Source organism: Misgurnus anguillicaudatus, chromosome 12 (assembly GCF_027580225.2).
Source record: "Misgurnus anguillicaudatus chromosome 12, ASM2758022v2, whole genome shotgun sequence".
Taxonomy (NCBI): Eukaryota; Metazoa; Chordata; class Actinopteri; order Cypriniformes; family Cobitidae; genus Misgurnus; species Misgurnus anguillicaudatus.
The window spans coordinates 32,394,295-32,421,151 of NC_073348.2; the positions used below are offsets into that span (position 1 = coordinate 32,394,295).

At 37.9% G+C, this 26,857-nt stretch overlaps 5 protein-coding genes across 14 annotated transcripts in view; 1 reads left to right on the forward strand and 4 right to left on the reverse strand.

Moving 5' to 3' along the window:
- The window catches only part of dclk1a (doublecortin-like kinase 1a), a 42,215-nt gene extending 40,628 nt beyond the window's left edge, over nucleotides 1-1,587 (reverse strand). For 6 of the 7 annotated variants that reach the window (XR_008645270.2, XM_073874407.1, XM_073874406.1 and 3 more), the window contains exons 1-2: nucleotides 1,221-1,581; nucleotides 399-742 (exon numbers count right to left, since the gene is read on the reverse strand). Coding sequence is in view for 6 of the 7 variants with exons in the window: in XM_073874407.1 (XP_073730508.1) it covers nucleotides 399-742; nucleotides 1,221-1,578 (702 nt within the window). In the remaining variant the exon portion in view is untranslated. Of the gene's footprint in view, nucleotides 1-398; nucleotides 743-1,220 lie in introns of all 7 variants that reach the window. The other variant, XM_073874409.1, reaches the window with a different exon arrangement.
- A 1,131-nt stretch (nucleotides 1,588-2,718) lies between these two features.
- Nucleotides 2,719-7,415, reverse strand: ccdc169 (coiled-coil domain containing 169). 2 transcript variants are annotated; one of them, XM_073874412.1, is made up of 8 exons: nucleotides 7,177-7,415; nucleotides 6,900-6,949; nucleotides 6,655-6,765; nucleotides 5,694-5,734; nucleotides 3,905-4,003; nucleotides 3,610-3,663; nucleotides 3,372-3,448; nucleotides 2,719-3,113 (listed from the first exon to the last, which is right to left on the reverse strand). In XM_073874412.1, exons 1-8 carry the CDS (start codon nucleotides 7,248-7,250, stop codon nucleotides 3,017-3,019), a joined length of 603 nt encoding a protein of 200 aa, XP_073730513.1. In that variant the 5' UTR covers nucleotides 7,251-7,415; the 3' UTR covers nucleotides 2,719-3,016. The 2 variants fall into 2 exon arrangements, with proteins under 2 accessions (XP_073730513.1, XP_055064068.2); XM_055208093.2 differs by having other exon boundaries at nucleotides 2,736-3,113; nucleotides 6,900-6,982; nucleotides 7,177-7,413.
- Nucleotides 7,416-7,619: 204 nt separating this feature from the next.
- sparta (spartin a) lies at nucleotides 7,620-13,131 on the reverse strand. Of its 3 annotated transcripts, XM_055208091.2 has the most exons (8): nucleotides 12,165-13,130; nucleotides 10,949-11,143; nucleotides 9,843-9,984; nucleotides 9,289-9,483; nucleotides 9,037-9,189; nucleotides 8,662-8,752; nucleotides 8,461-8,516; nucleotides 8,085-8,175 (listed from the first exon to the last, which is right to left on the reverse strand). In XM_055208091.2, exons 1-7 carry the CDS (start codon nucleotides 12,879-12,881, stop codon nucleotides 8,471-8,473), a joined length of 1,539 nt encoding a protein of 512 aa, XP_055064066.2. In that variant the 5' UTR covers nucleotides 12,882-13,130; the 3' UTR covers nucleotides 8,085-8,175; nucleotides 8,461-8,470. The 3 variants fall into 3 exon arrangements, with proteins under 3 accessions (XP_055064064.2, XP_055064066.2, XP_055064065.2); XM_055208089.2 differs by lacking the exon at nucleotides 8,461-8,516 and having other exon boundaries at nucleotides 7,620-8,175; nucleotides 12,165-13,131; XM_055208090.2 differs by lacking the exon at nucleotides 8,085-8,175 and having other exon boundaries at nucleotides 8,336-8,516.
- A 411-nt stretch (nucleotides 13,132-13,542) lies between these two features.
- Nucleotides 13,543-16,003, reverse strand: ccna1 (cyclin A1). The gene is made up of 9 exons (XM_055208092.2): nucleotides 15,846-16,003; nucleotides 15,532-15,681; nucleotides 15,265-15,454; nucleotides 15,073-15,188; nucleotides 14,734-14,957; nucleotides 14,462-14,666; nucleotides 14,273-14,386; nucleotides 14,011-14,144; nucleotides 13,543-13,939 (listed from the first exon to the last, which is right to left on the reverse strand). The coding sequence occupies exons 2-9, from the start codon at nucleotides 15,679-15,681 to the stop codon at nucleotides 13,888-13,890; spliced, it is 1,185 nt and encodes a 394-aa protein (XP_055064067.1). The 5' UTR covers nucleotides 15,846-16,003; the 3' UTR covers nucleotides 13,543-13,887.
- A 4,785-nt stretch (nucleotides 16,004-20,788) lies between these two features.
- LOC129446781 (serine-rich and transmembrane domain-containing protein 1) lies at nucleotides 20,789-25,792 on the forward strand. Its single transcript, XM_055208076.2, has 2 exons — nucleotides 20,789-21,309; nucleotides 25,066-25,792. Exon 2 carries the CDS (start codon nucleotides 25,085-25,087, stop codon nucleotides 25,415-25,417), a length of 333 nt encoding a protein of 110 aa, XP_055064051.1. The 5' UTR covers nucleotides 20,789-21,309; nucleotides 25,066-25,084; the 3' UTR covers nucleotides 25,418-25,792.
- Nucleotides 25,793-26,857: the final 1,065 nt, after the last annotated feature.

A 26,857-nucleotide genomic window follows, 5' to 3' on the forward strand; every position in this document is an offset into this window, starting at 1 on the left:
CTCAGCATGTGTGGATCTTTTTTAATGTTAGTAGTAAATGCACATACAATTGTTCGTTTTAGTTAATTGTGCATTAACTAATGTTAACGATTACAGCTTTTGATTTTATGTATTAGTAAATGCTAAAATTAACAACTACATTGCTATGCATTATTTCTTCATTATTATTATTCAAAGCTTATTCATTTTAGGGTTAAAACAACACACACACACACACACACACACACACACACACACACACACACACACACACACACACATATATATATACAAACAGTACATACAATCATGACACAGCACAACAAAAAACATATCCCTCAACAAAAATATGCATGGCACCAAACAACAAATACAAATTACTGTAACAATATTTATATTAATAGTTAAGTTCCCCCTACCTGTTTTCCCTCAAGGGTGTAGATCTTCTTGACAATACCAGAGTCGAGTTTTATAGCATCTGTTATGTCAGTGAGAACCTGCTCATAGGAATGGGCAGTCTTCTTGTTAAGCAGGATGCGAACCGCCTTCCGGGGCTTCACTCCGCTGCGGATGACAGTGACCAGTTTGGGTCTGATGAAGTCTTTGCTCTCCTTGGAATGCAGCCCTAATATGGTGCAAGCCAGAGAGGTGGGACACTTGATGGACCCCAGGGCCTTCACATTCACTGACCAATTAGGGTTGACATTGCTGGTGTAGTCCAGTTTTTTAAATGCTTCGGTGGAGCAGCACACATAACTCTCACCTAAATGATGGGGAAAGAAAGAAACAAGGTATAATGCATGTTATTTTAACGTTTCAACAACAAGTCAAGTTGGCAAGTTACGCTTGTTAGGTTTTACACCATCAGCATAAAAATTCAGGTAATAGTTAGTTAAGGTAATAGTTCACCTAAATCTCCCAAACCCATATGACGGCCTTCCTTTCTTTTATAGAACAAGAATGTTTCCATTGTTTTTTATACCATATTACGCCTGAGGCCAAATCCATCCAAAAGATGCAAATGAAGACTTTTTGGAAGCTTCTCGTGCATAAACATGCAAATTATTATTAAAATGAAATATGTGGAAGTTTATGCTATTTATATATCATCACATAGCCTACTTGAAATTCAAGGGGACCATCAACAGTTTCAAAATAGTAGTAGTTTTTTTAAAGGGTAAAACAATACAAGGGGCCCCAGTTTATTAATGTTCTAAATGTTAAATCTAGACATATCTTACCTTCCACCAGTTGATCTATATTGGTGATTTTCTTGGATCCATCAATAGTGAAGATGAATCGGACACCTTGAGGCAGGTTGGTGTTGTCGGAAAGAGTGCGAGTCAGGTCGGCCAGCAAACCGTCAAAGGTCCTAAACCTGTCGGATGAGATGGCATACACTATGCCGTTAAAATATCGGTCGCCGTTGCGGTAAAAACGCACTTTCTTCGCTTTCTTCTCAGAGCTCAGGGCTTTCAGGGTTCTGGTCCGGTACAGACTGCAGTGAGCGCTGTGTGTCGGGCTCATGAGACCGTTCGCCCGTCCTCCAGCTCGGCGGTTGCGCTGGACTTTGTCCCTCTCGTCAAAATGCTCATCCATGTTGTCCTGAAGTAGAAAAATTTGCAAAAATTACATTTTCCAAACGATCAACATGTCTCGAGTCTGTTTATTCTGAAACTAACTTTTAAATGATCGTTTTTTTCATTAGGGTGTTGTTACTGTCTCTCACTTTGACACGAGTTTGACATGACAGGAAAATTAACCACGGTTTTATTACAGTAACAAAAATGTTTTTTTTTTTTTTAGGATATTGATTTTAATTTTTATCACCGCTGCATTATGGTTAAACTAAAACTATGGTAAATGTGTGGTTTAACTACAGACAAACAATGATAATTTTCGTAATGCGATAACCGACTCAGCCAGCGTATCAAATCCAGGGCTCGAGACGAGTCAATTTATAATAGTAGTCACGAAATTCATCAACTGGCGTAGGTTAAAAATAGCTCAGAAATGATGTAGATAAAAAAAATCGAGCGTATTACTGTAAAATCAATAACATTAACTAGCTATAAAATATTAAAATCCGTCGGCATGGTAAGAATAAAACATTGAACAGCAATAATATAAAAGTGACTGAAATTAAGTGACTGAAATTATTATATTAGCCTATATTAGCTACATATCACATAAAAGAGAAAAATAAATGTAATACTTGCCTAAAGGTGAAGAATATTTAGTATTGTTTATGGTCACGATTCAGATGTTGAGTTATGCTGACAGAAGTCGTGATGTGAGTTCTTTGTTGTCCCGCAGAAGAGTCTGGACGGCAGCTGCTCTCTCTCTCTTTCTCTCTCTCTCCTGTCTTGCGGTGATTTACATTGGCCAGTTTCTCATTGAGATGCAGCCCCGCACCGCAGACTTGCAACATCACTCCCTCCCTCACCACACACACACGCGCGCCCTAGCGCGCACACTCACACACCCCTCCCAGTTTCTCACCGGTGCTCTAAAGTCTCTTCTTCAGCTCTCTCACGCATTTAACAAGATAAAAGATACCTATCTGTCCTGGAACACTGTCCAGACTCTCTTTAAGCATACAGAACACTGCGGACATACGTTTCAGTCTCATTTTTTACGTATGGGGCTATGCTGATTGCTGAAATGACGCATTTATTAAACACAAACAACAAACGAATGATATACGGTATGCACAAATACACATACATTGTTCGAATTCAATTTTAGTTTCATGCAAATTAATAAAATTAAATGCAAATGGCGTTGTAAAATAATTATAAATCCTAAAGCATACACTTTCTTGGCTATATGGGTTTTTATACTTTAAACTGTTTAAAACACTTATAAACAAGTCAAGAAACATTTAGGTTTTTTAAGAAATTTTTATTTGAAATGTTTTGACTATTCTGTATATTATACCCTAACAGTTGCAGCCTCAGTAAGTTATGCCCATTACAAAAATAATGCTTACTAAAAATGAAAGAAAAGTTAGATGGCATCACTTCATTACACTGCTTTAGCGTTTTAATCGAGGGAGTCGGCTTAGTTTTGCTGCTTTTCTGACAGACCCCCTCACCTCATCTGAACGTTGCTTTATACTCTCCTGCGATGTGCTGAAAACAGAAATAAAACAATGTTCTTGGACATCTAGTATTCTCACACTGTACAGCTTACAACATATGCAACATCCAAATGACATTAAACCCCATTCCTGTCAGACTGTGGACTTTATTTTTACATTTATTGAAGCTCTTTCTTAGCATATATCATGCTCAAGCCTATAGGTCTCCACGTTACTTATAAATGTTCTGCAAAAATAAAAACACTTTTGTAATTCAGTGTGGTGAGGTGCTGTGTTTTTTAACATTTACTTTTTGTCAGGACCTTGTGCCGTCCTTTGGGCCTGAACCATCTGCTGCCTTCTGCTATGATCCAAAGCGGAGGACAGCTGGGGACATTATTGTTTAACATTATAGACAAGATCAGCATATACTGTGACATCAATAAATAAAGACTTCACTTCAAATAGCTTAACTAAGCATACTGCTAGCAATGCCATGGTTATGGTTAACACGTGCAGTATTTTATATATAAAGTTGTATTGTTTACCTGTGCGATCTCTGCGAGATAAGCTCGCCTCTCTTCGTAGACCTTCTGATAAGCCTGAAAAAAGTAATGGCATAATTCATTGTCATTTTTAATATAAAACCAAATACGTATAAAGCATACAAAATGTAATTGTGCAATCAGGCCTCTCACATCAGTATAATCATGAGATAATAGCTGTATGCCTCATGGGAATCTTAGCAGCCTAACTCAATCACTCCCTCACATTAATGGCAATTACATTTCAATTAATACCCGGAAACTTTGATGATATGTACACATGAAGGTACAGCCTGACCTTTCCTTCTCGCACGATTCTCATTTGGAGGTCCATCAGCTGATTTTGTAGACTGTTCTTCTCAGTAGTCAACAGTTTCAGCCTCTGTCTAAGACCATCCTGCGTAAGAACAAGTGGAGTTAAATCAGGGTACAATAATAATAAATACTGAAAAATATCAGTCAAATTTATTCATACAGCGCCTTTTTACATTGTTGCATTGTTGCATTGTTTCAAAGCAGCTTTACATGAAAGACAAAGAAAAGAAATAACAGAAAATTAAATGTTATTAGTATATAGAATAGAACATATATTATTGCACATTTTATTTTCCTTATGAATAGATTATAATCTAATAAAATGGTGCAAACTTATTAATTGATTAAATGTTCCATATTCAAAGAAAAAAATGAATAGGCATCATATTAAACTAGACCTGCCTTTAAGAAGAAAAATGATATAAAAGCAAAAGTCTGACACTATATATAGAATTTGCAATAATAGCATGACAAGCACTGTAAAAAGCATTTGTTATTGTAGCAACATCATTAAAGGGATAGTTCACCTAAAAATGAAAATTCTGTCAACATTTATTTATGAGTTTCTTTATTCTGTTGACCACAATAGAAGATATTTTGAAAAAAGAAAGTACCCATTGACATACATAGTATTTGTTTTTCCTACTAAGTCAATGGGTACCATCAGCTGTGTGCTTGCCATCATTTATCATAATATCTTCTTTCATGTTCAACAGAATAAAGGAACTCATACAGGTTCAAAGAACATGAGGGTGGGTAAATATGACAGAATTTTCATTTTTGGGTGAACTATCCCTTGAAGTGCATCCAAGCACCACACGCCTACCAAATTGACAGATTGTTTCAATAAAAGCTACATTAACTTAGGTTTTATAAATTTTGGTAATGTCAGCTCTCTGCCAGTAGTCACAACAACATGGCGACAATGACAGGGAGCCCAAAACTTCACTTGTGGAGAAAAACCATATGTGAAACCAAGCTTAGCCGGAAGTTTCAGGTGAATATGATAAGATAGTTTAAAATGATGTTTAGTAAGACAAAATGTGTTTCTTAAGCTCTTTGGAAATTGTCCATGTTGTGTGGAAGGATTCTTTATTAAGATTCTTCAAAACATAGTAAACTATTCCTAACAAGAAATTATAGACAGTTTACAATCAAGAAAAATTATTTCTGTCCTATAGTTACTTTTGAAGAAAACATCATCATGTCATGATCCTCATGCCATTTCACTGACATAAGTCCGCACAGCTCTATACAACTTCTTTAAGTTATGAATGATCATATGAGAGATGGCTACCACTGAATAGACAATATAATAAAAAATCACAATCATGTCCTTCTCATTTGTATAACCTGTACAACCTGTATTGCCTTGTGAGTAACCCCAGACATTTCCAGAGTTTAAATACTCCAATTATCACCCCATCCCATAAGTCTATTTCACTCCCTTTTCCTCTTTCACAGATTACTGCTCACCAATTCAATATTTAACCTATTCACGCCGTTTCGGCAGATTGAATTTAATCTCTTTTTTGGCAAAGGTCTGTATTCAGCCTGGCCAGACAGTAATGAGTTTAAAGAAACAAATGTACCATGCAAGAGTAGTTGGTGAAATACATCATATAAGTGCCTTGTTACACAGACAGGGGGCGTGAAGGAATAACAACAAATATTTGTTAATGTGTGTTAGGTGTAAATATTACTATGGCATATTAATTGTGCTTGATGCAACATCTTAAGTTGACACTTTTGCAGTTTTAATGTACACTTACCACTGGCATTTCATCATATGAACGAATAGAAGCCAGTCGATCTAAAGAGTAAGATAAAAATTATATTTATTATCATACATTTAAATACTGTAGGACATTTTACATACATTTTTATTACAATACTGTCAAAAAAACACATTGATTTGTTGAATAACAATTTTTTCTTTGCGATAAAAAATAGTGCAGGAGACTTGGTTACTTTTTCTAAACATCTTATCTGAATAAAAAAATGATGATGACATGTAGTGCACAGATCTATACTAGCTCTAACCTTTTTATTTTTAGATTTGAATTATAACATTAATAATTATGTTTATTTGGCCGTTTCCTCTGGGTTATCATTGGCTGGCCCCCATAATAAAAGTAATCTTGTTTTACAATTCTTGCGAGGACATGTGTTCCCCATGGTGTAGGCAAACTGCGATCCACATACACATCCAGAGATCTGCAAGTCCTCATATGAACCCACTGTGAACTTGTTTACTTTATACACACATCTCTAGAAAAGCATTGTACCTCTTGGTTCCAACTTTGTATTTGAATTCATGTCTGGACCTGCTTCCTATTCAGTGACAGCACAATAACCAACTATTCATTTCTGCAGAAGACCCTTGATCACTGATCATTAATTTTTATAATTATATAAGTCCAGCGATGAAGAGGCCTGGCAGACATTGCACTAAAAGAAACCACTGAAGTAGGCTACAAAAGAGTATGATAACAACAGAGTATCACCCAGACATACTATAGAGTCCAAGCAATAAGGTAATGGAACCACGAGGCCCCCTACAGGTTATAAATGGAACTGTCTGGTATTTTTCCAGTAAATTACAACGAAAAAATGAAAGTTACATATCGTGCAGAAAACGTATCATGTTTGAAGTTTTTAAGAGTCACACTAGACTATATGCCAAACTAGACCATATACAAAAAAAGTCATTTAGATTGAATTTGTGTATACCTGAGGGGTCGCGGCGCAGGGTCTCGAGTCTCTCTCCGACAACGCTGATTTGTGTCTCCAACTGCCCGTTAAGCTCCAGCTGTGTCTCATATCTGGTCCTCCATTCATTCTCTGAGCAACATACACATTCAGGGGAGTATTATCCCACTTTGACGAATTTATGCATTAGTTAGTTAGAGAGTGCAACAAATCGGTGAATTTTTTATTTGCCAAATGTTTGATCACGTGGTACAGTGTGTACAAACCTTCTCCATCTACATTGCGAAGTCTTTCCTCCAAATCTGCCAATGTGCTCCTAAGGTCACACACAGAGCCCTGCAACATTTCACTTTAAAGATCCACCAAAGTTTTTAAAATGAGAACTAAATTGTGCACGGGGTGAAAGTCATTTTTTAAACGGCAGAAGCACACTAAGGGGTTAATCCAATACATGTAAACTGTCTTATGCTAATTTTAATTCAAAAGTTAACAGCATGTAACGTTAGTCAAGCTCATTTGAGGTAAAATGACATTTTGACTTACTTGACCTCTCTCTCCTGCTCAAGTTCTGTTTGCAGTTGGGATATCTCATCATTTCTGATTCCACTTTCACTCATCTTTTGTGTAGATAACAGTTAAATGAAACAGTTTCCTATTATGCGAGTTGATTGTTGAGATGTGTCCATGGTAACAGACAAGTCAGCCTCAATAAAACTGAACTTGATGATCACGCTGGGTCCTAAAACGGTTGTGGCTAGAAAGGATACAGCTACGGCCAAAATCCCGTAAATCTCGCGGGATGAGCGCTGTTTTTATTCTAAACCTAACATCTCGCGAGATTTAGGTCGTGGCTGTATCCCATCTATCTAAAACTTTCTAAAACCTATGTGCTTTGCTTAGATTACCATTTAAAACTCTTACGAAATGTTATCAATGTATTATATCATGTAAGTAAGTTTATGCTTTTATTTTCGATTCACAAAACACACAGATTAGAGGATAGAGAAAGTGAACTGTATTTACAATTTAAATGGGCAAGATATATTTAAGCAAATAGGATCTTTTATAAATACAACCTTTAGAATAAGCTTTGAACCAATAAAACATGGATAAAAATATCTTTATGAAATTTAAAATATATTTATGGAAAGCTATAAAAAAGGTAGAAGTTAAGTGCCTGAGTGCTTTTTCTGTAAATACTGAACAGTAAAGTGACGTCATATCAGATTATCATATTTCATTATCAACACAAAATAATAATTTTCCTTAATATATCCTAAAGATACAGAAATAGATCGCCTTCAAGACGATTTTCTCAGCAAAAGTTATTTTTTCTCATCCCGTTTTTTTGTAAGTGCCTCTTCTGCCTTTTCGGTTTTCTCTGCTCCTGATTTATTGTCTGCCATTGCTATTGCAGTCTGCTTGCCCGTGGTCTTCAGTACACCCTTGATGCCCAGGTTATCCACATTAAAAGCTGTGACACCTACATTGACAGCAGACTGGACTGCAGTGTCTGCAGCCTGACCTGCCTCATCTCCATACCTGATCAAAAAGATTTAGATGAACTAAGAGAACCATTCCCAACAGGAATAATGAAATTACTGAATGATTTATGGGCTTTAAGTGGTGACTATTGGGGTTTTATTAATTAATGGCAGATAAGTGATTTTTGAAAGGAAATAATTTCAGAACACAGAAGATACATTTTATATTAGGTTTAATTCATAAAAACACTGACAGAGAGCAAAAACAGGCACCAGTTCAACAACCATAAACTTAAACCATTGTGGTTAGAGAGCATTAGTTAGAAAAAGCTCAGTGCTTTACCCGCCACCATTTATTTGTAGCTAGGGGGGTCCAAAAGGTTTCCCAGACCCCTAAATCTGTCAAAGCAACAGGAAAAAGTGAATTAAACCCTTTCACCAAACAGTAAAGTTTAGACGGGTATATAAAAAGACTTGAGAAAAAGATGAAGAGAAATGAATTAAAGATAATCCTCAAGGTTAGATTAAAAATAACAACACTTACTTGTGCCTCACAGTAGTCACTGTTTCAGAAGTTAAACTTTTGCCGATAGTTTTCGCTGCCGTTTCCATACTGGACCATAGATTTGATAAACCTACAATGTTTGCATAATTACATTAAAGCCTGACCAAAATATTTATGGGGTTCCTTAAAGCCACAACAATGTCAAAGCCTTATGGAAAGTACACAATCAATACATTACTGAAAATTTGAAATGGTTTTAATTTTGTAATGTAATGTCAAGTATTTCTACGGATTAAACAACTCAAATAACTCTCTGAATAAAAAAGCAGAATAGTTAAAACACTAGTAGCGGAGCTACAATGATGGCTTGATGGTTGAAACTAAACCTAAAATTTTAAGGATCTTTTTGGTTACCTTGAAAACTGCTTCCAGCCACATGTTTGACTCCATCCACTGTGCCATCATCATCTTTCTTGAGGGATTCTGGTATAAGTTTGCCGCCGTGTTTTTTGATGTGTGGAGCGAGTTCCTTGCTCACTTTACCAGCCACAGCAGAGACGCCATCCACTGATGAACGAAACAGTTATTGCATACAGTGCTAACCGGAAGCCGGTATAAAACCAAATTCACACTTGAGTTATCCAATCTGAATTTAATATTTTTTACCTAGAAACTGGCTGACTTTCACAGCACCTCCGGTTGCCTGTTTTGCTGCATTTAGGCTCTTGGTAACTGTGGGACTGACCTCTGCTGGGGTCTCATTTGGAGTTATGTTTTCTCGTAGTCTACTCGCCCCTCTCTGGATGGCTTTACCCGTCACTTCAGCTCCTCGTTCAAGCCCCTGACTCAGCCAGGAAGTCCCTGTACATTGAAACAGACATGTTTGTCTTACAAAATATTTTTATTGAGGTTATATCAATTATAGTTTATCGAAATCTACCCAGAAAAGGGTTATTTCACAATGTAGTTGTTTCAGTATCTAACTGTTTTAATTACTGAACAGCGACCGCTAGTAGACCTTTTATCGTTGTGTGCATGATTAAAATTTGAAGCAATTATGTAATGTGTATTTATTTATTATTCTTAAATACATCTATCAAATTTATTTTAATAAGTTATTCCATTATTAGAAACTGAAAGATCTATCATTAATAAGATTAATAAGGCAAATGTAAGCCTATTTGATGTTCATAATGTGAAATTTGTTCTGAAGTTCAGACCTGCTAAAATGGACTGTGAAACTTTTTCACTCCAACCAGGAAGAACTTTATCCACTTCTCCAGGTGATGTTTCTGAAGGAGGACCAATAGGAACCTTTTCACTTTTGTCTGTCCCTGTAGCTCCAGCTGGTCCATCATCAACCTTTAAAAACAGACTTTAGTTAAGGTCACATAAAACTATTTTAGCGAGGCAACATCTAAAAATAATTGCATACATTATGAAAACTATTATAATTGAATATAGTAAAACACAGTGGGTGATTCTCACGAAATTAGACTTATGAGGTGTCATGAAACATTTTGATAAAAAAAAGAGTATCAAAATAAGAAGCATACAGTTACAAACATCTCTTCATGTACTATTTTGCACAAGATTTCAAATGACATCATACAAAACAATGTTGTTGTTTTTTCCACATTTAAGGGGAAAATTATCATTACCGCAACGTGTCCATGACTGGATTTAGGTTGTTTGACATGGAAATATTTATAATTAAAAAATCTAAAAAATTAAAAGCCTCAGTGCATGTTCTACTATACACATTTACAGTAAAGAAACATGTGCTATTTGGTGATCATTGGTAAATGTAGAGACAATAATAAGGAATATAAATGTGTCCAAGACCAATTTTCTCATCCTCCGCAACAATTTTCAATCATTGTTTAAGCCCTCAAGGAACTAACATTATCAACAAAAAAAAGGTTGGAAGGGACATAATTGACTGTGACCAGGTAAGCAGTTCTTATTTTTTTCTCCAGATAAAAGTTGAAATTTTGTTTGTCATCATAGCACCTAAACAACTTTTTAGTTCTCATTACCGAAACATGAGTTTGTAAATGCATTTATTTAATGGAATATCATGTTGCGGTAATGATAATTTTTGATAATGATCATCTAAAAAATTTAAATAATTCTATAGGAAATATTTTTTAAATCCTCTAAAAATAATGGTTTGTAAGTTCAGACTTTAATCTTATATGTGCAAAAAAAAACACACATTGGCTTCAAGGGCTTTTTAAAAAATCTGATGCTGGACACCTTCTAACTCTGGATCAAGTCATCAAGTCATCATACAGTACTTTTATTACATAACTAGTTTTATTACCTGGACTCGGAGCTGGGCCAGCAATGACAGTTGCTGTCTGAATAAAGCCCTCTGAGATGCAGACAGTTCTGGGGACAGTACCAACCCCACATAGGACCCCGGTACTGCTGCGGTGACGTCAGGGAATGTAAACACACCTTTGTTGCTGAGAAAAACGGGTGAGTCTGGGTACAGCGGATAGATCCAATCACATACCTGCAAACACATGAAACAAAATTTACATTTGCACTTAAGTATTTGAACATCAAGGTGACATTTGTGGATTGTGGACAAAAATGTGGAATTCTAATGCATGCTGAAAGCCCCCCATTGTTCTGGATGGCTAAAGCGAGACAATGGGACACTACTGCATGGGCACACACATCAATCGAGTTAGAGGCCTGTTGCACGCGTCCCAAATCAAATCCCACAATGATGGGAACAGTAAACAGCCTTTAAAACCTGCCAATTCTGCACATAGCTGACGCCAACAGCCAGTGAAATGTTTATCTGCTGAAACAGCGGGCAGACCAAATCTTTACAAAACTACTGATGTTAGACCTAAAGCCTTGAAAAAACAGACACAAAGTCCGGTTAAACTAGCTTTTGAAATTGTAATAGAACAGGAGGAACAACAAAGTTGCTGCTTGACAGCAAGTAAAATGTTTATAAACAGTGCCAACACACCAAAACTGTCAGATATGTGGTTTAAAGCTCTAACCAAAACCAATCAGAGAGTCCGAGTCATATCAAAAATAACCCAAATAAAGATAAAGCTTTTGCTTAAATGAAAGACACTTGCTCTTTCTTTCTGTCGCATTACTTACAGTATAAGAATGTGATTGTATAACATAAGCATGATAGCAATCTTAGTTATGCTTGACAGGAATCAAACCCTTTAGATGTATTATCGGTTTCGCTGTTTAAGACATTTTCAAATAATCGCCCTATTGCCAAACCTAAAAATAAACACACACACATGCACTCTTAAAAATAAAGGGGTTACACAACCATTTTTGGCTGTATATGGATCCATAAGGAACTTTTAACATCTGAAGAATCTTTGTTTCACATAATATTCATTTGTAGTGAAAAATAAGAAATGGTTCCTTGGGGAACCAAAAATGGTTCTTGTATGGCATCGCTAGCAGCACCTTTATTTTTGTAACTATAGTTTTCAAAAGTACTCCACTATATCTATTCATGTTATAAAGCCAATTTTATCAAAAACTGTTACCTGTAGGTAGGCTGGTGCATATCTGGAACTGGAGTTCTGGTTGTTATATTTGATTATTTTCAGGTACCCCGGATAAGAGGGGACGCTGACCTGGCCCTCAGCGGACACAAAGAACATCTGTACCCCATCGGGCAAGAACATGATCTCCATCCCAGCCTCTCTGAGATTGTCCGGTGCACACGCCTGACGTTGAGGCATCTGGTTTAGAGCACTTTCAAATGGCCCTCCATTAGAAATGGACAAATGCCCATTTGTTGGTTGTGGGGTGTATACTGGTGGAACCTCACTGGGAACTTCAAAACCCACCACAGGTGAGGCAGGAACTGCTGGTGACCCTCCTGAACCCGAGACCTGGTTGTTTTGGCGATGTAGTCTGAGGGGCTGGGGGTCCTGTAAGGCTGGAAGGGTGGGATAAAGCTGCTGACCCTCTGTAGGTCTGGAGTCCAGTGTCTCTATACGAGAAGTGATGGTGGTCAAGGTCTTATGCATCTTGACCTGCGTCTGTCGCGCGAAGTCCCAGCTGGTACTGAAGTGCTGGTTCCCTTTGGTGTTTACCTTCAGACCACTCAGGAGGTGTTGTCGGCCCTGTTTGTAGAATATGAGAGCTTGTCCTTCATTCCCAATTTCATCGTACTGGAGACCAGTTTTCAGGCACTGTAGCGCCTTCTTGTAGTGCACCCGAATTTTTTGAACTTCGGCCGGTTCTGTGGACTCCATCAAAGGACGCTTTCAAAGGATATGGAGGCACGCAAAACAAGCCAAAAACTTTTCAAACACGTGTGCTCTAAAAGACTGACGCCCAGTAGAGTGGCTATTTTTTTCACATTGCGTTGCCAAGGGACTAAATTAATGTAGCCAAGCGAGTCCGACTAGATATGAAGCACGAGCCCGCGATACTTTGTTACATATCGTGCGCTAGAAACGCTCCCGTAACGTACGTTTTGAGCGCAAAACTGTCGTTTTTAGAAGTAAATATTTTTAGTATGTGAATTTTGTTCTCGTCAGAGCGGTAAATAGACTATAACAAACCCGTTTTAAGAAATTCATTTTTTAAACCGATTTACACACCGGATAATTACAACTATTTGTAAATGTGTTTGTGTAATGAGAACACGATTTTGTTTTAAAAGTTAAACAAAAGGTTTGGAGAATTTCAAGTCTAGCATGACACCTCACAGCGCTCCCACAACCGAACGCCAGAGGGCGCCATACTCCACATGTTTGATAGTGGCAATTTATCCAGTGTATGCACTATGCAGGCTTTATATTGCACAGTATGCATGTTCCCAATCCCTTTGCCTTAACACAATGTCCTACCATTTAATCTAGAGGAACACATTTGATTTCTGCATTTTTAAAAAACTCACAAACACAAGCATTGGCTCTTGTTTCATTTTATTGAAGCAACACATTACAATCAGGCACATGATATGGGTACAAAATATTAAAATACAGGACAAAGTAAAATTAAAGCAGGGAGCGATAACAAGCAATTTGCTCTACTCCGTCCAATGTACAGCCATCAGACCAACTGCATGTCAGACTCGAAACAAGTCGCCATTTTATTGGTTACTTAGGTTTTAAAATAAAGCTATGATAAAAATCACAATTTTAAAGTTTAAAAAGGCACATTTAAAAACCATTTCATTCAGTATTTACAGAATATTAAGCGCTGCAGTTATTTCATTGGCCTTGAGGCATCCATATGGTCACCATCATAGCACTACAGTAGAGGTAAAGTCTCCACGGGTTCAAGTAGAGACACACCACCATACCTAAAAGAAAAGTCATTAGGGAAACCGATTTATAATTTATAAAGAACTTGTACACAAGAGGTCCTGCCTACTTGGAGCTCTTGAACTTTTCCTGGATTGCCCTCTGGGGTCGACCTGCTGCACCAACATGGAGCTTGTGAAGCTCCTTCAAACATGGGCAAATGACACTTAGAGAGTAACCAGTAAAGGCATACAGGTTCTCAGGCTGTCAGAAATGCAAAAACCCATTATTGGTGGATTAGAAACGAGCTTAACACAAACACACCATACACTAAAGCATTAGAGCTAGCAATTGGTTTCTCTAAATAAAAACGTCAAAGACCAATAACTCACCCACAGAGCCCCATTTAGAGTATAGTTGGCCAGACAATAAGCTGCAGCAGCAATCTTGGATGGTAGATACTGCACAAAAGGATCCACCTCAAGCAGGCTCAACTCTGAAAGATACTATGGCACAGGGAACAGAAAAATCAATATCCAATTCAACAAGTCTAACAATTCACCATAAAAAAAAAGTCTCACCAAAGCCAGGTTCACAGTCCTGGCACAGATACGCTCTTCCAAATTGTACTGCATCAAAAACTGAAAAGCGGTGGGGGCCGTCATGTCAAAAGCAAGCACTCTGAGCAGGTGCTGCTCCATCCGAAGTAACTGTTTCTTTGTGTAGGTGTCATCGGTGATGAACACGAACTCATCCAACTCAGGAGGATACACCTCCTCATATTTCCTAATCAGAGTAGAGTTATTTAAATTTGCCAGAGAACGCACTTTAAGGACAAGATCTAATCACTTACGCAGCTAGGAGTATAGCAGCCGTTCCCACAAGCTGCAATTTTCCCCTTAGCACGGACATGCATGACAGAAAGCGGTCCATGTAATTCACGGCTAAGTAGAGGGTCTCGGAACACAGCTTGTACTCCTCACCCACTTCAACCAGCCAGTCAACAAGGATAACCCTCATGGAATTGGTTATGTCCGGCTGCTTTCTCATATAGCCGGGTTTCGGCCTGTATTTAATCTGAGGGACACAGCATGTTACCAACTTAAAAGCAAAGGTTGCAAAAGGGGTTTAGCAGCACTGCAAATGTATTATTCCTTTAAGAAACCAAAATATGTAGCCCACATATACTAACTTCACATTCACGCAGATATCGATGGATGTCCTCAGAATATTCTGGGACACACAAGATATCCTGAGAAGCTGCTTCCTCTTCTGGCAGCGACTCCATGGATGCATCCAAGGATGACCCTAAATATTGATATACTTTAAAGTCCCTGATAAAAGGTATAAAAACATACAATAAGTGACAACTGTTGTATAATACCTGAGCCAACATCATTAACTGCATCATCCAGTAACAGAAGCTCCGAGGCCAACAAAAACGACTTCGGTTGTTCACTTGACCGTGCGTTCACCGGCTCAGGCACGTGGACGCCAAGTTTAATGTTAGCCTGGCAAACGCGGGCGTTATTGACAGGAAAGTCATGCAAAGCTGGGGCATACTTGGATGAAACCTTTAAAAAAAATAAAGTAAACGAACCGTTATGTTTGTATACAGAAATTAAGCAAAATATAACCATCCGTCACGAACCTCTCCAAATACTCGATTATGTTGATCATTCTCGCTCAAAACGCCAAGTACGACTCTTTGGCCGGGCTTGTGAGCGCGCATGGCATCCACTCTTCCCAACCCCATGATGTTGCCCTGACTAGAAAGAGGAGCGAGGCTTCGGGAACTCATCTTTAAGATAAATCAGGAGAAAGGTCATTCAAGTACGTTAACTTACGTCACATTTACCAAACATGCACTTACATAAACAGATCAACAATTAGATACATGCACGTGAAAAATAGATTCAGCACGAATAAATTACAATTAATTGAACTTGGTAAAGAACACCAAACCTTGCGTTTTGCGCTAAACTCCTTTAAAATCCAATAAGATGATTGAAGTGCTTTGAACTTGACTGTCACTTCAACTCTTTTATACGCGCACGTCGACGTCCGTGACCAATCGACACGAGACTAATTACCACATTGGTATTCAGCCCTGTTGCTTTTCCAGACATTGCAAATTAATGCTAATGAGGCTCATCTTGAGGATCAGTCACGTGAGAGTGTAACCATAGGAACTGCGCACGCGTTTCTTCATTACGCACAGGGCACTGCTCAGCTTTTTGACTTCAAGCTCCCTCACTCCCCATAAATTAAAATATTTTAGAGTTTGCCATAGAAAGAAGTAAAAATATTTTAAAAAATTATTTGTACTTGCTTTAGCCCATTTGGAGGTTTGGTTAAGAAACACTGCTAGAGATGAGTTGACGTAGCTTAAAGTTAGCCTAACTTTTTTAACATAAATATTAAATGTTCAAATTTCTATGCGTATAAGTCTAGTATTTTTAGGTGCAGTAATTATTCCACCATTTTAATTTTTGCAGTTCACTGGTGCAATAAATTACTTTCCAAAAGTACAAATATTTCATGCAGTTTCTTATTTGAGATTAGTTCATAAAATCCATCTGTATAATAATTATGCAAGAATTACATACATGCCTGTTTTTAGAAGAGCGGTAACACTGCAGGACTGTATTGCTTGACATTTAACATAAAATATATCCAGATTTACAGTTTACAGATGTATGTGTGTTGCTCAGTTAAATCAGACTTAGATGGACTCTCGCTGTGAAACAGTCATTACAAAGCTGTGGTTCAAGGGTCTGAAATTATGTACAGGTGTCACACTGTAAATCCAATACAAAATTCATTACAATTAAAATGCAGCAGGGCTGAATTCAACAGCATAAACACAAACACGTCAGCCCATCTTACATAAATTAATTCTGAGCAAATGATGGGAAAACAGCACTTTATGTAAACAGAAACTTTTGGGAAATTTCAACATTTATAGTCTAACTAAAAAAAATTATGTCATCATTTAGTTTGAATATACTATGAAAATGTGGGATTGACCATCTCACAGTCACCATTCACATCCATGTGTTTCCCTACAGTGAAATCCATAACATGCCAATCCATAACATTGCATTTACAGAGTAAAGGAACTCTTCCTGTCTTAACAGAATCAATGTGTTTATTCCTGGAAACCGTCTCTGTCTGGAACCGATGAATTTTTTCCTTACCATCCCTAACAATGTCGTTTCCTTTTTGTCTGGTAAAAACAGACATTTCAACAATAATAGACAGACAGAGGCTGCATGCTTACTGAGATCTCAATCAGATACTGTCGGTAAACAAACATCTTGACATAATACACAAAGCCTAGAGCTGGAGATTAAGTCTGTTTGCTATAGTTGGGGGATGAAATAATTTCATAATGGTTTATTTTCCAGCTTAAGTAAACCCGTATGGAATTTCTGTGTTTTGATGTGTGCGTGCTCAAACCAAAAGGCCAAAATCAACAGCTGTATAAGAAATTACCTTGATGTTGTGTGATAATTTACAACATGAATAGTGTGGAGATGGTTGTAACTGTACATTTCAGAGGGCAGATTGAATTGGGCCTTTGCCATTCTATTACTTTGATGTATTGCAGCTGACAAGCCGTAGGCAGCTGAGGTTCAGCAATAAATTTCCACTTCTCATTTGCTGTAAACTGTCAACGGCAAGTCTCCTTATGGCGCAAAGACACTGCAGAGCTAAAGATGTAATGGAGTTTGATGTAGTAAAATAAGACAAATGGGGTGATTAAAAAGGGATTTAAAATAACTTAACATCGAGCAACTAATTTGAATAGGAGACCTTTCAGATTTTATTAAATGAACTTAAATTAGGTTTTACATACAGTTGTGGACAAAATAAATCTGCATTATTTTAAAAATTCACAAAAATCCAATGTTTGATGAAAAATATTTGAATGTGGGGGGGTCACATCATAAAAAATTGAATACCCATTTAATACTCTTTGCTACCTCAATTTGCAAGGAAACCCGCTCTTGTATTAGAATGTCCAAGTCTTGCATTATAATGTCTGAGGAGGTTGAAAAATTAATGGCAAGTGATCTTAGATTATGCCTTCATACAAAATTTCTCCAGACCCTTCAAATGTTGCTGCTCTCTCCTCTTCAGTTCATTCCAGTCATTTTCTGTATGGTTCAGGTCAAGGAACTAGGATTCATTGCCAAGACTCTTGAGCGTGTGGTTTTTGACCAGCTCTTGTCCTACTTCAAACAAAAAAACTCCTGGACAGCAACCAGTCTGGTTTCAAGAGTCTCTCCACCGGTCACTTCACCGAAAATGCTCTGCTCTCCGTCATTGCAGCCTTAAGGACAGCCTCCAAATCATCTGTGCTGATCCTACTGGATCTATTTGCTGCTTTGACATGGTCAATCACCACATCCTCCTGTCGACCCTCAAAGCCTACTGTGGTTCAGTTCTTACCTCTCAGGTAGGTCATTTAGAGTATCCTGGAGAGGTGACGTCTCCGAACCCCAATGTCTCAGTACTGGGGTACCTCAAGGCTCAGTGCTTGGACCACTGCTCTTTTTGATTTCCATGACATCCTTGGGCTCTGTCATTCGGAAACATGGCTTTTCTTATCACTGCTATGCGGATGACACACAACTCCACTTGTCGTTCCACAACCAAACCCCTACAGATGATCCAAAATGCTGCGGCAAGAGTGGTATTTCATGAGCCAAAGAGGGCGCACGTCATTCCTCTCCTCATCAAGTTACACTGGCTTCCTATAGCAGCTCGCATCAAATTCAAAGCTCCAGTCGATTTAAATGTCTTCATTATTGCCCTGATTCTGGAAATAGATGTTTCTATGGTTTTAACTCCTTAAAGCCACTTTCTAATTTGTGTAGCTCAAAAATATTTTGCTGAACTATAGTATTTGGGTTCACCCATTGTGAATGATTTGGGCTTCGTGAAACTTCATATTAATTCCCCAGTGAAACTAAAAGTCATGACTGGACATCATCATGTTTCTAGTCCAGTGTGTATTAAAGAAAAACATTTATTTCATAGTGTAATCCCCTCACACACACTTTCAATTGTTTTATGTTAATGAAACATCATATTTTTTAATTGAAGATCAAAATGAGAAACATTGGATTTCTTTGTTACAGCTTTCTTTGCTCATACCAAGGGGGCTAATCATTTTGTCTTCAATTGTAGTTTATTTTGAGAGGGCTACACAATAGAGGAAAGTAATATAGTATGTGGTGCATCACTGCTTTGTCAGCCGTGTTATTTTTATGCTGTTATAAATAAAAACACAATGACATTTAATGAGGACATTTGTATTGAATTACGGTAGGGGTCAATTGTAATTACCTCACACAATGGATTAAATGTAACAATGCACCCAAATAGTCCTCAACAGATTTAGTGACTGTACAGCATCCAGATGGTTATTTAATATCAATAGGCTTTGCTTTATTCAAAGTGTTATTTTTTTATTGTGTATGCCTGTATGAAAGAGTGAAAGCTGCTTGTTTTACATGACATATACACAGTCCTCTTAGACTTGTATTACTGTGCAAATGCCATCATCTGAGCTGAGAAGAATTTGTTGCGACTCTGACATGCTCCGCCGTGTAAACCACCAAATAAAGCTTAGAGTATTGCACGGGATAATCCTGATTGACACGTTGCCTTTTTCTGCCACAAAGCTCCTTTAAATATGACATTCTAGTCGAAACCAGTAGAGCAGACGACGGGTTACCGGATGATTCATTGCCAATGCCACCCTTTCCCTGCAGTAAGACCACAGTCTAATCAAAATGATTCAGGCTGTGCTCGAGTCAACTGGCATCTGACCCACTTGCATGCGATGGGAATAGACACACCAAACACTTACAGCAGAGCTGAATCACTTGCGCCCAGGGAATAAGAAACTCCGATTTATACAATTTTATGGATTCGAAGAAAAAATCAACCAAGGCGGTGTTCTTATCAAAACCCAACAGCGGTCTCTTATGCGCCTCAGCGCTGGAGCAATTATGAAGGCCCAAAGGACAGATTCAAGCACAGCAGGGTTTGAAATCGGTACTTACGTTCCCTAGTGGGCCCATGGGATGATACTGGTGGAGGTGCGCCAATACGAATAGATGTCCTCTGTCTCCCCTTCCATGCAAGACAATTTTAAGATGAATAGTTTAAATAGTTGGTAAAAAGAGTTAAATCTGTAATGACTGGTAAGCGGAAACACAATCAATCTTTATAACTTTATAAACAGAATTTATGTCACTCATCCCAGACAGCTTGCAGCGATCCAGAATCCAAAAGAGATTCTGCCATCTTCAGCGCACAGAACCGAGAAGATAAGACGTTCCCAGAAGGCATGACGCGGCTGTCCTATTGACATGCATAGCTTTGCCCCACTGCTTCCAGTCCAAGATCCGTGCATATGCCAGCCTCTCTGTGGGAAGACATGTCATAAATTCGGTTACCGAGATAACAAATCACAAGATTTAATCAGACAGAGACCCCATTGTGATTTTCTGAAATGCAGTTAGTCAGATCGCCAATGTTTTGCACCGTTTCAATGATAAAATCAGAATCCTCAGTACCTCTTTTCATTTGCAGTTGCAATGTAACAAATCTGAACACGATTGTTCTGCACTAAATCATTCATAGGTTCAATAAAGGCGTTCATGCTTGATTTACAAAGCAGAACAGTCAGATATGTACAGTCCTTATATCATAAAGACCTTGATGTTTCATCTGTGAGAATAAAGCCTGATGTTTGCAGCCTTGACAGGCCTGTCCTCTGTGATGATGATGATGATGATGATGATGAGGGTAGTGATTATTTCTGATATAAATGACTGAGCACAGCACCATGGAAAAATGACAAGTGAGTGATCGCATTGCACCAAAACATACTGAAAACAACCTTGCTTTTGTCGCTGGTGTCAAAAACGGCACCATCTGCAAGACAAGCTTATATCAAAAAGGTATTCAAATGCTAATTGTAGTCATTGAAAGGTGGATGTGTCACCGCATGACCTTTTTTCAGTGGCGATCAAACGTCTTTAATTGAAAAATGAATTCACAAAACGATCTGAAGGAAAAAGAAAGACTAAAATACGTCAATGGAGATGAGAGAGAGAGAGAATGAGAAAGGGAGAGAGATGATAGGAATGAAATGAAGCAAAGTGGGAGGGGGAATTTAGAGTACAACAGCTGGACAGTCAATATCAAGCCCACTGTTGAGACTCGGCGCATCAGACCGAACGCGTTCACGTCTCTTCCTCTTTCACTATCAGACGAGAGTGGCATCTATTTCTGCGAATGTTTTATAGTTGGAGAAAACCCATGAGGAATTCACAGCAGGACAATGAGATGAGCGCTATGGATAGCTGTGTGTTTTAGTACGACGACACTCTTCTGCATACTAAAGGTCAGTAGTTTCTTTGATCAATGATGTACCATCTGTTATATTACAGTCTGAGGAGGATTTTGTGTCACAAATAAAGTTTTATTCAACGTTAAATAGCTGAACTATTTTAACAGTCATGAGACCTGATTTGAATGGCATTCTGGGTAAACTGTTAATATACTGTGTGTCATTTAAAAAAAATATATATATATATATTTTCTAGTTATTTCAGATATTGTGAAATATTTTTATCACTCTTCTTCATTAATTGCTAAACTATTTGAAAATATATAAAAAATGATTTAAATGTAATTAAAATGTAAACTGTAATTATGTACTGATTTTAAACTAATATATAATTCTAATCTTCTTAATGAGAAGTTGCACTGATATTTCAAGATGCACCTTCATGAAACACTTTAAAAATAGCTAAATTGTTTAAGAATAATGCATTTAATGATTCAATTATCCTGACATGAAGTGTAACCACAGAAGTGATTTTAAAATAACACATTACAAAGAAATCATCTGCTCATAGTGAGCATTGCAGGCACTTTATAAATATTTCAGACACACATTCGTAATGTCATCATTGCAGTCCTTGCAAACTCTCTCTCTCTCTCTCTCTCTCTCTCTCTCTCTCTCTCTCTCTCTCTCTCCATCATCTTTCCAACATCCTCTGTGGAACTCTTTGTTTGAGCGTCATTGTCTTAATAGGCACATTCCAGTTGTACAAGCTTGCCTGTAATGAAATCTATAAACAGAGATTACAGTAGAGACTGAAATTACCCACTGAACTCTCCTTGAAACTGGAAAAGTGCACCATAGAGAGACGGATGAATCACAGGAGGAATCCAATGATATAAATTTCCTCGGGGATTTCACTTATAAATTGAAAAGCTGTTGGGGGTCACATTAAAGGTAGAGTTAAGTTGGGTGCCAGCTGGATTTGTAGAAGAACTGACTGTTGATTGAAGAAAGGTTCTTGGGAAAATAAGTGTGAGTCCCCTACAGTTGTTTCGATTTTAAGTAGGATGAAGGAAAAAATTGTCTTTCTCAGCATGCATCTATCTTTTTATGACTCAGACAGAACGGAGCTATAAATCATTATTTTAATAAAAAAAGCTTTAGACACAGGCTCCCTGGGCCCATGCCTCAGACATTGTTGACTCACGCAAAAGTGCTTCGGTGACCAAAAAAATGCACCGGACAAACAAATACCAAGTTTTGTGTTATGAGGTGGACCACATCCTAAAAATACTTCTCTTGGATTGTGCAACATCTGTGTGCAATATTTGAAATTCTCAACGCTGTGAAAAAATACACATCTATAATATCATTCCAGCACAAACGCAAAACGTTGGTATTCAATACCCGTGTTGGAAACCAAACAATAACGCTCCGAGAATGTGCTAACAAATACAAACCTTATAAATACGCAGTGTTTAAAAACAGTATAGTGATTAGAAAAACTGATGCATAATTAAAACACGACACACATGGCACACAGAAATCAGATCTATACCAGTGGCGGCCAGTCACTTCTTTTTTCGAGGACGCTCGATGCAAAGTTCGTCACAAAATGTATGTAGCCTCGTAATTTCAAAATATGTGTTCTGCGTGTCGAGTGAACCTGTGTGCATCACGTGTCCTGTCAAAAAAAGTGCCTGCTGCAGACGCATCCAAAGTGTTCATGACAAAAGAGACGCTCGCGTTTGCCAGATACTCGCATAATTTCATGCGTAATCAGAGTTTAGTGTTAAGGGAGTGTATTTTGTGAACATGAGCGTCTCTTTTATCATAAACGGTTTTGATGCATGTGCAGCAGGCACTTATTTTGACAAAATGCGTGATGCACATGCTTCACATGACGCAACAAACACATATTTTAAAAACACGAGCAACACACATGACACTCCGAACACTTATTTTGTACTATACTTTGCTATAATTAACTATAATTTGCTGCTATCTAATAAATTGACAGCAAAATGAAACAGATTCCCACACACCTGACATGACCTCGGCTGAATTATTCCTGTCCCAGAGGAAAACTAAATGTGAATCATGCAACTGTCAGCTTGTAAATATGAAAGTCTTTCCAGCTGAAAGCATCAGAGACGTCTGGCTTGCTTCTTGCATATGCTTACAATTATAGCCAACTAATAGTTAGAGCATTGTGTTAACAGCGCAAAAGGTCAAGGGTTTGAACCATAGACCGTAAAAAAATATGGACGTAGTGTCCGTGACGTCACCCATTGGTTTGTGAAGATCGCTTTTGAAGCTTAAAGTAGGCGTTGCCTGCCGTCGCCATCTTGGCCGCGCGTTCCCGCAAATTACTCGCGGAAAACCGAAAATGGGTAAAGAGGCGGGACATGGGTGAAGCTGAGGTGAAACCACGCCCGCCTAGCGCGAGTCTAGTGACAACAGTGGCTGTTCAACTGACACTTAAGCGGCCACGCCCTTAATTATGCAGACGTTTAAGGCTTAATAAAATCTAAACGGAGTTACAAAAAAATTCACCCCCCTCACAGTTGTCATGAAGGGCAAAATTAGCTATATAGGCCAAAAACATGTTTTGTACCAGGCTGTAAACATATTATTTTCTACTGTAAAGTTGGCCATTTTTAACATGGGAGTCTATGGGAATTGACTCCCTTTTGGAGCCAGCCTCAAGCGGCAAGTCGATGAATTGCAGTTTAAGTCACTTCCGCGTTGGCTTCATTAGAGAGATCGGAAGGTTGCCCCTCGGTTTGAACCCAGCCTAGACTACCGATGACTCCGGGCCGGATCCGCACCGGATCTGCTGATTTCCAGTGCTGATCCGGCCCGCAGTCGTTTGCTGTCTGGGAGATAACACACATGCATGTTTATTTTGTAATCCACTGTAAATCGCTTAATTGGGATAACAGCATCTGCCAGATCCGTGAATGTAACAATTGTATCAGATGTGAATGTGTAAATCGGACTGCAAACAGACAGTAGTGTATCTTTATCACTCTTGGAGTTAGGGTTTGGGTCGTCATCTGATAGGATGTTACAAACTCTTTTATAAACTTGTGGATCACATTCTGAGAAGGTGGCAAACATTTTTGCATTGCAATTTTTGATAGGGACAGCCTGTCAAACAATAGATTTGGCATGTTGCTCTTTTAAAACTCTGAAAGCCGTGACATTTTCCTGCACAGGTACTGTTCGATCTATCATTTATGAGCTGAGTATGCAGGCGGCGTAAACAACAGGGTGACCTTCAGTGTGCACCGCTGAGCCAGTGTGACCACCCCAAAGTCCTAATGGACCAGCTGTGGCCCTAACAACAACACCCACCAGCTTATGAGTTCACCGATACGCACGTTGCCTGGTTACAAAAAGCATAATTAAATGTGATTATCATCCACTTCACGTACAGTCTGAAGTATTTAAGTGTTCTGGTTGTTGTTGTTTTATTAAACGGTAACAAAATCAAAATTCCTCACAAAGAGAGATACAGGTATTAGGAAACCGTTATGTGTATGTGTCCCATGAACTCTGCGGGCCTGAAAAATGTGAGATTTACTGGGGTTAGAATTTGATGAATGTTTTATAGATTAAACTTCATTCTGTTTGGTATTTATACAAGGTCATCTGTGACTACAGCACTTAAAACGCTCTTAAAATGTTTTACTTCTTGGCTCTTCAAATATACACTAAAATCAAATATTTCATAACTAGTTAAAAAATATGTATTGTTTGGTAAAATAATTTATTATAAATGTCTATACTCTCTCTACCCAACAGATTTCCAAATCCCACAGAGATGTCTGGAATGGACGGATCACTGGATGAGATAAACGGCACTGAATTTGACAGCGAGACCGTCCTGAGATTCAGCCCTACATCTGTTTCAACAGGGGCGGCCACTGTCTTATATAGCCGGACTGCGAATGTGTATGTCTACATCTCCATCTTCCTCAGCTTGCTGCTCTTCCTGCTTACCCTGTTAATCATTGCTCTCCACAGGCTAAAGAACCTCATTTCTTCCAGTTCTTCATACCCAGAATGCAGCAGTGAGGCGGGAAGCTCCTTCACTAATATGGAGATCTGCAGCGTTTCCTCACAGAGATCAGCTGTTTCATCACTGTCCTGCTAAAAGACTGACAGAAAGAGAGAGCTTTATCACACTCATCTGTGAATTTATTTTTGATCTTTTATAATTCTTTAAGCATTTTAGATGTGATTTGGTATGTATACATAAATATTTATCATTATGTGTTGTTAATATTTTAAGATGCCATTAAATAATTTAGTAAACAATGTAATACACGATTAAAATGATTTCTTTTAACAACCACAGACAGATTAAAATTTAATAGGTCTATAGAATCATTATGTAAGTCTTGTATTACAATTTTGAAACATTGTAATGCCGTTTGCATGTACATAATATACTGTAAATAGTTAAAACTGTCATACTGAGATATTTCAATAAAGTATGCATTGAGAAAAAAGTATTACATATTCTTTCACCACACACAAACGTGGCTTAAAAACTCAATGTGTTAACATAATATCCACTGAAACAGTATAAGTTTGGGTAATATTGGATGGCTCTTCTTCCTTTTCAAATACACAATAATTTTTTTATTGAAATAAGGTTTATGCTTTGAACGAAACAATACAACACACATTTTAAAGACCAGGATGCAACAATCTCAAGACACATGATCGTTGAATTATTCAAAGATAAAGTGAATGGTTTTCATAGCTTTTTTATATGTATATAGCATATATCTTTTAAAAAGATAGATAGATAGATAGATAGATAGATAGACAGACAGACAGACAGACAGACAGACAGACAGACAGACAGACAGACAGACAGACAGACAGACAGACAGACAGACAGACAGACAGACAGATAGATAGATAGATAGATATTTCCATAACATAAGAAAATGATTTCACAGCCTGGAATCTTGATGTAAATCTAAGAGCAGAATGACGTCATGAAAGATCATTAGCGGAAGTAAGAGACAGTACGTTGTGAATGCTTAAATCTTCTAAGTTCTACGTGTTAATGCTTTCAAATTTTGTGCACACTAGTTTATAGATATATCCTTACGGCTAACATATTCAGACTAAAAGAAACAAATCTATTTTGATTCCATGAGGAGAGTGGCCGTTTCTCAATCCGAAGGCTGCAGCCTGCGGAGGTCGCATATGCAGGGTCCATACGTCATCAAGTCTGGTTTACCAATACATTCGCAAGTCGTAAGCATAATTACAACAATATACGATTAACTAAAAATAATAATAAACTCTATAATTGTTAATATTCTAAAACAAGACAGTCTTGATGACGTATGGAGCCTAGATATGTGACTTCCGGAGGCTGCAGCCTTCAGATTGAAAAACGGCCATAAAGTGCCGCAGGGACGACGTATTTTTAAAGCCAACCTGGAAATCAGCGGAGCGGGACACTCTTGTTACCTTGCTAAAAGCCTATTCATTTTTTTCTTGGAGAATTTACAATAATAATATATTAATAGGCTACTACAGCAGTGTATCCAAATGTAAACTGTCCGGAAAA